This window comes from Pteronotus mesoamericanus, unplaced genomic scaffold, assembly GCF_021234165.1.
Source record: "Pteronotus mesoamericanus isolate MK-2021 breed Mesoamerican mustached bat unplaced genomic scaffold, CSHL_Meso_final contig_142, whole genome shotgun sequence".
Classification (NCBI taxonomy): domain Eukaryota; kingdom Metazoa; phylum Chordata; class Mammalia; order Chiroptera; family Mormoopidae; genus Pteronotus; species Pteronotus mesoamericanus.
In genome coordinates, this window is record NW_026555062.1 from 61616 (window position 1) to 76819 (window position 15204).

Sequence of the window (15204 nt, forward strand, 5' to 3'; positions counted from 1 at the left end):
CAACCACTGAAAGACAAATACCTTATGGTCTCATTTATTTGGGAAATCTAATGAACAGCACAAACTGATGAATGAAATAGAAACAAAAGCATGAACCCATGGACAGACTGACAGCTGTCAGAGGGGAGGGGGGAAGAGAGAAATGAGTGAGAGAAGGGGAAGGGTGTAGCAAGGGAACCTGTGTGCCTGACCCATGGACACAGTCAACAGTGTGGTGATGGACCCAGGGAAGGGGGTGGAGGATGGGTAAAGGTGAGCGAATGCGGAAAAGGGAGACAACTGTAATGGCTTAAACAATATAAATAAATATTTTAATGAATGAATTAACGAGTGAATGTATGAAGTAAAATTTTGTTACCTGAAACAAAACACACAGACAAGAAAGTAAAAGTTCTCATTTTTAATATGATATTAACTGAGAGTCATAGATATAGAGAGAGAGAGATATATATACATATATATATACACATTCATATATACATATATGTGGTACTTATGTATAGTTTACCTTTTGCAAAGTATACTCTTTTATGTTTAATATACCTCACATAGCCAGAATGTAGACCAAGATTATTAAAAAGATAATGAACAGTTTTTTATCAAATTTCCAATAAGAAAGTTTCACTCAGTAATGTTGACACTCAAGTTGTTTACTTTGATTAAAAAATATGTATAGGTTCCACTGTTTGTACACAATAAATGCTTGCAAAAATCACCAATGTGTAATATTCATATACATAAGCTACTTATTTTAATATATACAGTTCATGGAGGACTTAGAATCTTGTATGTAATGAATTGTCATTATGTCTAAAAAAATATACCTTTAATAACGCATTTTTTTTTCATCACAATTATGTTTTACTTAACATTATGGTGTTTTAGTCAAGTAGAGTTTCTGAAATAGAGAGGGTACAAAATTAAGGTTATATCAAAAGCAGTATAGAACAATGGATAGCATAGGTTACAGTGAACGTTAGCAATTTCATCACATAAATGCGTAGGCCACTTGGTATTTTTAATCACAGAAAAGGAGGTGTTCAACCGCATACATCCACCCATACACTAATACAGTCAAAGTGAAAGTGTTGGGTTTTTTTACAAGTATCCATTTCTCTGTCTTTGCTGACTAGCACCTTGGTCACAATGGAATGCATTCCTCCTTTCCTTTTCATCTGCAAGGCTATTACAGACTTTAGAGAACAAGTGAGGTTTCACAGTCCTGGGCTGTACCTATGTCACAGTCACCTCCTAGAGACCCTTGTGAGTTCAGCCTCCCCTGTCTTGGCAGAATTGCTGCCATATGGCCTCGGTTCCTGTCCCCAACCTGTTTGCCCCACTCACAACTGCACGTGTACTTCTTAGCATTGGAGAAGTTCTCAGAGGCATCTCAGCAGTTGCACTTTATGTTTTCCTCCCTATATGGATGGGTGTGTTGGGTTTTCTTTGGCTTTACAGACTTACAGGAAGCTGAGAGAGAACTGAATTTCCTAAGAGAAAGTGCCAAAGGAAAGGTGAGGAACCCCAGAACTGTTGTGTCATGGGGTGATCTGAGCTTTGTCCCTTCTGTACCTGAGCTGTTACCACCTCCACTTGGTCACCAACAGCATTGAAGTTGAATCTAAATAAGGACAACACTAATTATTAGATAGTAATAATTAATAATAATAACTGCAATTATTGAGGGGTATCACTTTGAGTACGGCAGGGAACTAACTACGAAAGTCTTGTTGCAATGACTCAGTGATAACTGTGATCCAAGTCATTATCCTCTTGTGTAGTTTGCCTAGGACACACATTTTTAGTGGGGGCATGATTGTATTGATAATTGGAACAAAAAAAATGTTTTCAGTGGGTGAAAAAAGCACACATTCTTGTATGCACAAAACCCAGGTGGACTATTATTTGAAGTATTAACATTGCATGCAGTTGAAGATGCTTACAACAAGATCTCAAAATTCCACTGGGGAGGGAGTATTATTATTTGAATGTGTAAAGTTTAGTGGACACTTGTAAAAACAAAAGTAATGTAAAATTCATGTTCACTGTTTAATGTTGTGGAAATGATGAACATGTTCACTTAATTTTGAAGAAATTGGTAGTACTAGCATCTTCCAAAATGACCCTATTTTATGGACTGATATCTTGATTTCCTTGACAGATAATAACTGGATTCAGATATGTCCTCCCAGCTAAGGAAGCACTCTGCCACCACCATTCCATATGTTTGAAATGATGAAATATTCACAACAATGCGATAGGGAAACAAACACTATGGACCCTCCAAACCGTGTCAAGTGGCCCACAAAATGGAGCACCCTGCAGCAACCACTCACCCATGTCTGAGCGTGGGCATGAGCCAAGACCAGACCTTTGCACTCCAGAGTCTTAGCGTTCACATCTGTGAGCTCATGACTCCCAAAACACACAAAGTATACATTCCTGTCTTTCTACAAGGAACAGGGAGAAGATGTGCTAGAGTCAAGAAGGTGATTTCCTTGAAATTCATCCAATGAAAGGCAAGTGAGAGTTTATTTTCTTTGAATGGTTGGATATCCATACAGTAGTGCCTTACAAGCAAGAGAAAAATGGGGAAAGTGTCCAAGTTCATGACGACATTCAGGACTAATCACTGTGTACCAGGATGTTTATTTTCAATGTTATGAAACAATCTCTTACAATGAATGATAGGTGGATTCACCCCATGCCACCTGTACAGGAAAAAGACATATAAACGAGCAAAGGTTCAGAGTGTCTCCAACAGGTAGTCCACTCTAAACACCTCCAGCAGAGGATCCAATCAGAAGCCAAGGATGAAGGTCCTACTGCTGACTCTTGTACTCAGTCTGGTTTGCGCTGACCTGTCTACAACAGACCTCTCACAGGTAACTGAGAAAAGTCTTGTGTGTGTGTGTGTGTGTGTGTTTTTGCATCTGTGCACCTGTTCTTTTTGGAGCTGTTATAAGTGTGTCCAATTTATGTGCACCTAAGCCCAGCCATCTACCTCCAACTCAGAATCACTGTATTAATCAGTTCATTCTATACAATTACTCTACTGGTATTATCTCTGCATTGTTGGTAGAGCCAACAAAGTGACTAGTTATATATTTCAATGGTGTTTGTAAAACAGAAGGTGCTTTGGGTGAAGAACTGTTGGGTGCAGCTCTTCGATTCGATAACAGAGTGGAATCTTTTTTCAAGAATATCTCAATATCATTCGATATAGCACGAAAAAAGATAAAGTACCTAAGGATAAATTTAACCAAAGACACAAAAGACCTGTATGCAGAAAACTATACAACATTGAAAAAAGAAATTAAGGAAGACACAAATAAATGGAAGCATATACCGTGCACATGGATTAGAAGAATTAATATCATCCAAATGGCCATACTACCCAAAGCAATTTATAGATTCAACGCAATCCCTATTAAGATACCAATGACGTATTTCACAGAAATAGAACAGACATTTCAAAAATTTATATGGAACCATAAACGACCTCGAATAGCCGCAGCAATTTTGAGAAAGAAACACAAAGTAGGAGGGATCACAATACCGGACATCAAACTCTACTACAAAGCCACCATACTCAAAACAATCTGGTACTGGCACAAGAACAGACCCATAGACCAGTGGAACAGAATAGAAAGCCCAGAAATAAGCCCAGGTCTCTATGGACATCTAATATTCGACAAAGGGGGCAGAAGCATAAAATGGGGCAATAACAGCCTCTTCAACAAATGGTGTTAGGAGAGCTGGATGGCTACATGCAAAAAATTGGAATTGGATCATCAGCTGACACCATACACAAAAATAAACTCAAGATGGATAAAAGACTTAAATATATCACAACACCATCAAAGTCCAAGAGGAGAACATTGGCAGGAAACTCTCAGATATCCCACGCAGCAATTTTTTCACTGATATGTCTCCTAAAGCAAGGGACATAAAGGAAAGAATAAACAAGTGGGACCTCATCAAAATAAGAAGCTTCTGCACGGCTAAAGAAAACATCAGCAAAATGAAAAGGGAGCCAACCATTTGGGAAAATATATTTGCTAATGATACATCAGATAGAGGTTTGATCTCCAAGATATACAAAGAACTCACTCGACTTTACTCCAAGAAGACAAACGATCCAATCAAAAAATGAGCAAAGGACCTGGGCAGATGCTTTTCTAAGGAGGAGATACAGAGGGCCCAGAGGCATTTGAAAGGATGCTCAGCATCACTAGCCATCAGAGAAATGCAGATCAAAACCACCATGAGGTACCACCTCACACCGGTCAGAATGGCCATCATAAACAGATCCACAAACAACAGGTGCTGGCGAGGCTGTGGAGAAAAGGGAACTCTAGTCCACTGTTGGTGGGAATGCAGACTGGTGCAGCCACTATGGAAAGCAGTGTGGAATTTCCTCAGAAAGCTGAAAATGGAACTGCCTTTTGATCCAGCGATTCCCCTGCTGGGACTATACCCTGAGAACACCAAAACGCCAATACAAAAGAACCTATGCACCCCCATGTTCATAGCAGCACAATTTACAATAGCCAAGTGTTGGAAGCAACCTAAATGCCCATCAGTAGATGATTGGATCAAAAAATTATGGTACATATACACAATGGAATACTACACAGCAGAAAGAAAAAAAGAAGTACTAAACTTTGCGACAGCATGGATGGAACTGGAGAGCATCATGCTAAGCGAAGTAAGCCAGGGGGCGAAAGACAAATACCATATGATCTCACCTATAAGCGGAACCTAACCAACAATGCAAAGAAGCAAGGAAAATATGACCAGCAACACTGAAAGGAAAAGAAATCAACAGAGACAAGAGGGAAGGGGGGACAGGGAAAGGGAAGGGAAGGGGAAAGTCAAGGAACATATAGCAAGGACTCATGGACAAAACCAAAGGGGAAGAGCTGAGGGAGGGAAGGTGGGAGGGGGCAAGGGAAAGAGGTGGGGGGAAGGCAGAGACAAATGTATTTAAAAAGTAAATAAATTAATTTTAAAAAAAAGAATATCTCAATATCAAATTTTTCTATTACATTGTGTTTTGTCATTATTTTAAAAATTCTTCCTCATTTGGTAGATAGAGGTGGTTTTGTGATGAGGAACAAGGGATAAGAAACTCTTTTTTTTCTGTTTTTTTTTAATTTATTTACTATTTAAATACATTTGTCTCTGCCTCCCCCCCCACCTCTTTCCCTTGCCCCTGCCACCTTCCCTCCCTCAGCTCTTCCCCTTTGGTTTTGTCCATGAGTCCTTGCTATATGTTCCTTGACTTTCCACTTCCCTTCCCTTTCCCTGTCCCCCCTTCCCTCTTGTCTCTGTTGATTTCTTTTCCTTTCAGTGTTGCTGGTCATATTTTCCTTGCTTCTTTGCATTGTTGGTTAGGTTCCGCTTATAGGTGAGATCATATGGTATTTGTCTTTCGCCCCCTGGCTTACTTCGCTTAGCATGATGCTCTCCAGTTCCATCCATGCTGTCGCAAAGTTTAGTACTTCTTTTTTTCTTTCTGCTGTGTAGTATTCCATTGTGTATATGTACCATAATTTTTTGATCCACTCATCTAGTGATGGGCATTTAGGTTGCTTCCAACACTTGGCTATTGTAAATTGTGCTGCTATGAACATGGGGGTGCATAGGTTCTTTTGTATTGGCGTTTTGGTGTTCTCAGGGTATAGTCCCAGCAGGGGAATCGCTGGATCAAAAGGCAGTTCCATTTTCAGCTTTCTGAGGAAATTCCACACTGCTTTCCATAGTGGCTGCACCAGTCCGCATTCCCTCCAACAGTGAACTAGGGTTCCCTTTTCTCCACAGCCTCGCCAGCACCTGTTGTTTGTGGATCTGTTTATGATGGCCACTCTGACCGGTGTGAGGTGGTACCTCATGGTGGTTTTGATCTGCATTTCTCTGATGGCTAGTGATGCTGAGCATCCTTTCAAATGCCTCTGGGCCCTCTGTATCTCCTCCTTAGAAAAGCATCTGCCCAGGTCCTTTGCCCATTTTTTGTCTTCTTGGAGTAGAGTCGAGTGAGTTCTTTATATATCTTGGAGATCAAACCTCTATCTGATGTATCATTAGCAAATATATTTTCCCAAATGGTTGGCTCCCTTTTCATTTTGCTGATGTTTTCTTTTGCCGTGCAGAAGCTTCTTATTTTGATGAGGTCCCACTTGTTTATTCTTTCCTTTATGTCCCTTGGTTTAGGAGACATATCAGTGAAAAAATTGCTGCGTGGGATATCTGAGAGTTTCCTGCCAATGTTCTCCTCTAGGACTTTGATGGTGTTGTGACTTATATTTAAGTCTTTTATCCATCTTGAGTTTATTTTTGTGTATGGTGTCAGCTGATGATCCAATTCCAATTTTTTGCATGTAGCCATCCAGCTCTCCCAACACCATTTGTTGAAGTGGCTGTTATTGCTCCATTTTATGCTTCTGCCCCCTTTGTTGAATATTAGATGTCCATAGAGACCTGGGCTTATTTCTGGGCTTTCTATTCTGTTCCACTGGTCTATGGGTCTGTTCTTGTGCCAGTACCAGATTGTTTTGAGTATGGTGGCTTTGTAGTAGAGTTTGATGTCCGGTATTGTGATCCCTCCTACTTTGTGTTTCTTTCTCAAAATTGCTTTGGCTATTCGGGGTCGTTTATGGTTCCATATAAATTTTTGAAATGTCTGTTCTATTTCTGTGAAATACGTCATTGGTATCTTAATAGGGATTGCATTGAATCTATAAATTGCTTTGGGTAGTATGGCCATTTGGATGATATTAATTCTTCCAATCCATGAGCACAGTATATGCTTCCATTTATTTGTGTCTTCCTTAATTTCTTTTTTCAATGTTGTATAGTTTTCTGCATACAGGTCTTTCGTGTCTTTGGTTAAATTTATCCCTATGTACTTTATCTTTTTTCGTGCTATATCGAATGGTATATTTTTTTCTGATTTCTTCTTCTTCTATTGCATTGCTGGTGTACAAAAATGCCTTTGATTTATGAATGTTGACTTTGTATCCTGCTGTTTTGCCAAATTCACTTATTAGGTTGAGGAGTTTTTTCGTAGAGTCTACAGGGTTCTCTATGTACACTATTATGTCATCTGCAAACAATGATAGTTTTACTTCCTCCTTTCCTATTTGGATGCCTTTTATCTCTTTCTCTTGTTTCACCGCTGTGGCTAGGACTTCCAATACGATGTTGAAAGGAAGCGGTGAGAGCGGACATCCTTGTCGTGTTCCCGATCTTAGTGGGAAAGCTTTCCGTTTTTGCCTGTTGAGTATGATATTGGCTGTAGGTTTTTCATATATGGCCTTTATTACGTTGAGGAATGCCCCATTTATTCCCATTTTGCTGAGTGTTTTGATCATAAATGGGTGCTGTACCTTGTCAAATGCTTTTTCTGCATCTATCGAGATGATCATGTGGTTTTTGTCTTTTCTTTGATTTATGTGATGTATCACATTTACTGATTTGCGTATATTGAACCATGCCTGCATCCCTGGGATGAATCCCACTTGATCGTGGTGGATAATCTTTTGAATGTGTTGCTGGATGCGGTTTGCCAATATTTTGTTGAGGATTTTAGCATCTATGTTCATCAGTGAAATTGGCCTGTAGTTTTCTTTCTTTGTAGGGTCTTTATCTGGTTTTGGGATCAGGGTGATGTTGGCCTGGGATAAGAAACTCTTGATGAATGAGGTCAGAGGAAATTTTTCAGTTAGTTTTGACTACAATTTATGATGGGACTTTGTTTTTAGCTTTCAGGGGAATGGAAGACCATTTATGTGGCTGCCAGTGACCTGGAGAAGACAAATGAGAATGGCCCATTCAGGGTTTTTACTTGTGCTATTAATTTTGACATGGCAAATGATGAAATTATTTTGGATGTTTTTGTCAAGTAAGTAACAATAACAAAGGAGTAAAATCTGTTTAAATGCCAAACCCTGATAAAGGGTCTGACTTCTCTCTTGGCACTAAAATATCTGTGTAATGTTCAAAAGTAGGACTCAGTTCTGCACTTACAAGGGACTTTAGAGATGTCCTCTGAAGTTCATAAGAAATCTCTATAGATGGTCTTACAGCATTTGCTGAGACAATAAAGAGCCATAGAAATGCCACCAAAAATCATCTCATTAAAGAAAGAGGAACAAAAGCAGCCACAAGCATATAGACTTTTCACACTTTACTGTGCCTGACATGAGCCTGCAGGGTCCATGTAGAAATTGCAAAAGACTGTTCTCAGTATAGGGAACAGTGGTCCAGAACAGTGTGAGCAGGTAGATAACAAATAATCTCTACCCTGAAGAATTTATATATATATATATAATGAATTACTCAATTCATTAACATCTTCATGGCTTTGAGGAGATTTTATGGAATGGTTGTTGAGCAAATTGTGGGTATGTTTTAAGATAAAGAATAAGAGAACATAAAGAAGGTTTCTTTTCAAACTTCAATGTTCAAACAGAGCCAATGAGAAAGATTTGTAAATTGCAACTGTGCTAATGTTACTGTCTTGAAACTCTATAATAATTGTGTATATGATGTGGAAATTACCATCCTCAAATAGAGATGAAGACAGTCCTTGAGTCTGGAAAGTGACAAAGCAGACATGACAGTTTGAGGTTCAGAAGGTATAATTTCTGAAGATACATGTGGAAGCATTTGGTGGTAAACATGAACTTGAAGTTTGGATGGGGAGTTCAGAGAAAGAATGAGGAACAGAGAGAAATATATATGCCCCTAGTTGGTGTCAACCACTGATGTAAAATCTCATGTTGGGAAAGAAGGAGCAGGGCCAGGGACCTGTGCATCAGATGTGTGCAGGGAATAGAGCACACAGATAATAGCAGGAAGAATTACATTTAGTCATGAAGGATCTTATTCCTGCAATTATTAGCTTTAAGTGTCCCCAACTTAAATATGGGTATCTCCTGAAAATAAAGGAGATGTCCAATTCTACTTTTCAATTATGCTTGTCCATGAACTCTTTGATATATCAAAAAGAACCCTGAGATTTAATTCTCAAATTTAATTCCTCACTTTCAATTTGATGATGTCAATTAGTAGAGATGCTGTTAAAGCAAATAAGAAAACTTTAGAAATTACACATCTCTCTCACTTTCTCTCACTCTCTGTTGCTGTCTTTGTCTTTCCTCTCTGTCACAGACACAGACACAACATTATTGCTAAATTATTAATACCTATAGTCACATATGCTAATCATTTTCCCAGAAAGAACAATTATTGCCACATCAAAATTTGGGTTTAAAGGGAAAATCCTCAGTAAACGAACAGAAGAAATAATTGAAGTCAAAGAAATGCAGGTTGTCCAAAAACATCAAGTTATGCTGCGAGAATTTGTGCTGTTCCCATAACATTAAATATTTGTGTTATTGGTTGTAATGACATTGTTAATTTTTATGTGTTAGCATTCTTTATGTGCATATACAATTATGTTTGGAAGAAGGGTTACCTTGAAATGTACAAAAATTTTACTGTATAAATAAAGAGGAAAACATCAAGGGGAACCATAGGATGAGACAGATTTGAGTAATATGTATTTCTAGACATCCAAATACCTTGAAAAATGAAAGTTATGTGGAAATATTGGGAAACAGAGAGAGCTATCAATCTGTTAGGAATTGGGAAGGAATTCAAACTGAACTGAAGGGGGGCAATTTTTTTCAAGCATAAATTATAAAATCATAAATATAAGAAACTAAAGGAAGTTTATTTCACAAGGTATAATTTCTGAAGATACATGTGGAGGCATTTGGTGGTAAATATGTCCCGTTGGTAGATGTTGCCCACTTGGATGTACCCTCTGATTCCAAATGTAGACGATGACATCCTTGTTATTTGACAGTCATGTAGTCTTGGATGACATATTCCTTCTCTTTTCAATGTCATATTGACTATAGGTCCTAAAGGATATCTGACACAGGGTTGTAGGAGGGCAATACAGTGAAAATCCTGTTTAGATAGGAAGTTTTTATTATTCTCGATCACCCAACTTGAGGATGTTTTCCTTTCAGGATAAATGGACAATGCATACCATTGTCTGTCACTGGAAAGCGGATAAAAGGCAATGTTTTTGCCATTAACTGTAAGTACTGTTTCTTTATGGCTACAAAGATGTTAGGATTGAAATGTTGCTGTCAATATCTTCCAAGACCTTTGTAAATATGAATTTAGGATCAACCAATAATCAAAAGTCCTTCAGTTATCCCATAATTTAATTTTATGCCATGCATAACTTTAAATGATATTGCCTTGAAGGCCCCTCCAGCTGTGCCTGCTCCTCAGTAGGTAAGATCACACTTTGAAAATGTTTATTGGATAAGGCTCTCAGGTATGTAAAAATGTTTCATGGTATTTCCAAATGACTTTCAGGAGTGAAGTCCAATAGGCCTATCTGCACTTTAGAGATCCTTGTTATTTTACATTAAATGAATATGCTTTTGGTCATCTTAAAACACCTCAGTCCATTCAATATAAGGTTGATTTAGTAAAAATTTAAACAAGTCCTATTGATATGAAACACCAAGCAGACTTCTTCATAGTCAAAGTATTTGTTCTAAGCAATGGGAATGTTGGTTAAGATATCTCTCTCTTAAGTTATTGTTAATGGTCCTAAATAATGTTCCTTGTGTGTCCAAAGGATACTCAGCATAGGTCCAAAATTACACCACTTTACCACTGGTAAATTGACTTCCCCACCAAGGAAAAGTCAATCCTGTTTGTGGGGTAGGAGAAATACAAGGAGTTTTTACTCTTCTCTTTGATAATATACATATGTAGTGTAAATGGAGGCAGTGTTGCTTCCTCACCCAGGTTTCTGGGTAACTAAGGTCAACAGTCCCTCACAGCCTTGAAGGGGTCTGATAAAGTCATGTTCTCACAGCCTTCAGCCTGGAGCTCAGAGCCTGGAGACTGGGTCCGATAAATGGTTTCCATAGCGTGCAGTGGCCCAGCATATGCAGAAACATGCTGTTACCTAACCATTTGGCCTGTAGCCAGCTTCATTCCTTCTAATACCTAAGAAGGCAGGAGCTTCCCATTGGGGGACAGACATAGACTCGAGCTTGTGGCCTGCATGACACACTCAAATGAAGGCATATCCAGCATCCTCACAGTTCTGTGTATTTTCTCCCATCTACCTGAGTCATGAGTGGACCTCTCTGGCTGACATAGGCTGCAACACAGCCTATAACTCAGGTTTGTGTTGTTTAAGGAATTTGTTGTCTTCAATAGAACCCAGGCTTTACAAATAGTTTTAGTAAGACTAGAAAAGGTGAAATGTTATATAGTATAAAAAGGGGACATTATGGAAAGTTCTTTTCTACTTATTTAAGATTTTAACATTCAATTTTAACATTCACTGCATTGTTGGAGTTAGATGTCAACATAGGAAGTATTATTCCCAAATGTTAAATGAGCTTAGATAATCTAATTTATGGCTAATGAAGGCAATGGTCATTAATGCTCCATCAAGCTATCTATTCTTCCTCTCACACAGATGAAGGCAAAATTCTTTATGAGCCTATTTATGCATCAGAAACATCTTTGGTGGCATATTTAATCAACGTGGATGAGAATAATGAGGTGTCCAAGGTTACTGTGATGCTCAGTAAGTATCCTCACATTTGTCATGTTCATTTCACATTTCTATCGTTGGTATTTATAGTCACAGAATCTATTTGCACTGGCATTATTCATTATTGATAAGCAGACTTTATTGTCACCTAGTGAAGGGACATGGAATCCAACCTACAAAGATGATGGAAGAGGAGCAAGTAGAGGTGGGGCCTTCAGATCTTCAGGCACTTGGAAGTAACACCTGCTGCTTAAATTTTTTTTAAAAACTGAGTCTTTCTTATAAGTAACTACTTCTTAAGAGGTCAACAGATTTTAATCCCAGGCTCTGTACAGGGAGACCCCAATACCACCATTTTAAAACAGGTTTTAAATCTGTTCTAAACCTTGGGCCAAAAGCTTTGTAAATAAACCATCATGTTTACCACTTCCCATGCATCAGTCTCATGAAGGTTGATAATCTCAACTGCTCAAAAAGAACATAGGGGCACTGAGACATGTGCATGAGTCATGTTGCTATTGGGCCTTTATTTGCATAAATTATGGGAAGAACATTGGTCTAATAAGAGACCACCTAGCCTTGCTCAACCATGAGGGCAAGGGTGGTTCTCTGGAAGGTCAAGACCAAGTTTTCAGTGTGTTTTGGTCAAGGCAGGGATGTCAGACAGAGATTCTAGGAAGAATGTAAAAGTTCTAGCTTAAGGGGCCCCAAATTCCCAGCATCCCTGTTTGTCTCTGGAATGGCCATCTGGGGCAGGAGCAGGCATCGTGACACAGATGGCCTGGGCTGGGTCCTGCTTCTGGGTCTCAGTGAGGCAATTGACATTGGAAGGAGCTACATATGACATATAGAACTTTCACATTTCACCAAGTGAAGACCTGACTTTCATTACTTTTTCTCATTCATGCATTCAGAAATTTTTGGCATTCCTAATGAACAAATACATACTCCTTGTGTTGTGATTTTCAGGCAAAGGAAATCATGTGAATGAGGTAGATTTTGAGAAATACAAGGAGCTGACGCTAGAAAAGAATATTCCAGAAGGAAATATTGTGGATCTTGCCAATTTAGGTAATGTGACTACATTTTTTCTTGAGTATCTCATTTAACTGGTATGGAAATAGTCTCTTGGGAAACAAATGATGTATTTTAAATTACCTCTTCCATAAATTATCTTTTTATAACATCAGTTATTTGAATAAAATAAATTACAAATCCATGGATACATTGGGAAATGGTACTGACTGGCTGTTCTTTTATTTCCTCTTTCTTTTCTTTTGTCCACAGACAACTGTCCTGAAAATGAAAACAGAGTCTTCAATTCACAGAGGCAGTAAGTATCAATGAGCTGTTGTTAATGCTGTTCTCTCAAGCAATTTGATACACACACCTTTGACTTCACGTGTGTTGTATGTTTCAGGTAACTAGGTTGGGTCCCAGCAAGGAAATTCTGTCACTAGATGACTTGTTCCTGTGACATCACATATTTTGTTTCTTCTGAGCACCAGTAAATGGCTAATAGGCAAATGGATTAATACTGACAGAGTCATGTTGACTAAGCATTAACACAGGAGAGTCACACATAAAAGTTGGTCTTATGGGAGAAGCAGAAACTACTAATAGTCAGTACTGAGAGAAAAAAACAATAGTCTTCCACTCGGTCTTGACTCAATGGTTTGCCTGTATGGATCAGTCCTCTAGGGAAATTGGGCTGAAGGAGAACCTCCACTTCTGCAAACACAGAGTCTCCTTTGACACAATCATGACAGCCACTGGGAGATTTTCCAGCCACACTATCTGACATGTAGTGCTTCAGCAGGGAATTTGATTAAATTGTGTTATTTAGAAACTTCCCAAAGGGACATAGCTTCTGAGATGACATAGAACCAGGCTTGCATGTTTCTTTTTTTTAGTTTCCAGGATGAATATATTGTTTAGAAGCCACAGAAACTTTAGGAATTAGAGGACAGAAATGTAACTCAATCAGAGACCTTGAATATCTATTTTACAAAGCCTATCCCCATGAACACCTATCTTGAGATCATGAGTTCCTGAGTAGGAAGGTCCCACCAAACCAACATCTTGGAGAAATTCCAAAGGTATCTGTTGGGAACCATCCCATCTCATTTCAGGGCCTGTAGTTTTGCCAACAAGTGAGAGGGCGCCAAGGCTGGAGCTAAGGAAGGAGGCCTTGTGAAAATAGGCTGCTGAGGAGACAAAACCTGTCCCCTTGGCAGGGACACAGCCCCTGCCTCCCTCACATCACCCTGCTTTGCCCTGGAGGATGTCTGGTTAGTCAATGAGAGATAAAACCCCTTGATGGCCAGGGAAACCTAAGACAGGTACAGTTGCATAGGGACCATTAGAGAAGGACTTGGGGGACATGGAGAAAGGGCAAAAGACCCTCACCCCTTGGCTTTGTCATGTGCAGAGTCCTCATTCTGAGAAAAGTCTCCTTATCTCTTGGCTGTTCTGCTCCACCTGCCTGGCTCAGACTTGAAACAATACTAGAGGCAGCCCTAAACTGGATTGGGTGGTTTATGGGAGAAATCAAGCCTAGAAGTAAATTCCTTGAGGCATGCTTTGTTTTTCTCTCAAAGCTATGATAACCAGCTCATGCTGGGCAGGAAATTTACATTATCCATAGACCCTGACCCTAACCATTTGGCGCGCTTACATTTACTCATTTAGGACCAACACAAATTGGTGTGTTCCTGCTCTTTGTGTTCCTCAAACATTACCTATTCTCTGTAAAACATTAACATACTGATGTAGTGAGATTACTTGTACATTCCTACTACCTAACTCCCACAGATAACACTTTCAATAAAATCCATTGAACACAGCGGTTCAAGGCATTCTCCACTAGAGGGAACCACCACCCCCTTTCTCTGGCATACACAGAGAAAGAGATGGGGAGGACCCAGTGCCATCTGAAACTTCTCTATGGGATCCACTATCATCACTTCCAACCCTGCACACTCCACATCCTGTAGTTTCCCTAGGTAAGATGTCACCCTGTCAAACCAATGAAATGTCAATCTTGTTTTCCTCTCAAGGTTATGTTCTGGAAACCAGACACGTCTTCTCCATGGAACATAACCAACCACAGGAGAAATTCTCCCCATGTTCCTGCCCAACATCATCTGTCTCTCTTCATGAACTCACTCTCTTTCTTCCCTTCCAGTTACCATTCAGAGCCTGAGTGGTGTTACTGGATTTCTGTGTATTCAATGAACTGATTAAAGAACAATTCTGTCCAGGTATGTCTGTGCAGTATTTTGCTTAACATAAAATACACACAAATATCATTGGAAATAAAGTTGTTGAAGAAAAAGATTTTTCAATAGTCTTAGGGACAAATAAATATCAATATTACAGAAGACTGACTAGAGGAGGCCTAGAGGTGAGATGCAGGGAAAGGTGTAAACCAGCTTCACCTGGGAAAGGGCTGTGGACATATTCACTGCCACACAGTGAGGCCTTCAGACAAGGAAAAAGCTACTAGACAAATTTTTGAAAAACATTTCAATATGACACCATTAATATATGTACCAATTATTTAAAAAAATTATAAACAGAAATGACTTATTAAA

At 39.1% G+C, this 15204-nt stretch overlaps 1 protein-coding gene across 1 annotated transcript; it reads left to right on the top strand.

Moving 5' to 3' along the window:
- The first annotated feature begins 2764 nt into the window (after positions 1-2764).
- LOC129088297 (odorant-binding protein-like) lies at positions 2765-14866 on the top strand. Its single transcript, XM_054595566.1, has 7 exons — positions 2765-2885; positions 7767-7906; positions 10047-10117; positions 11531-11641; positions 12578-12679; positions 12896-12941; positions 14668-14866. Exons 1-7 carry the CDS (start codon positions 2814-2816, stop codon positions 14708-14710), a joined length of 585 nt encoding a protein of 194 aa, XP_054451541.1. The 5' UTR covers positions 2765-2813; the 3' UTR covers positions 14711-14866.
- The last annotated feature ends 338 nt before the right edge of the window (positions 14867-15204 follow it).

Coding starts and splice junctions, on each gene's coding strand:
- LOC129088297 (XM_054595566.1), top strand. CDS start 2,814: ATGAAGGTCCTACTGCTGACTCTTGTACTCAGTCTGGTTTGCGCTGAC. Junction 10,118..11,530: donor CAATGTTTTTGCCATTAACT/GTAAGTACTGTT, acceptor CCTCTCACACAG/ATGAAGGCAAAATTCTTTAT. Junction 11,642..12,577: donor CAAGGTTACTGTGATGCTCA/GTAAGTATCCTC, acceptor TGTGATTTTCAG/GCAAAGGAAATCATGTGAAT.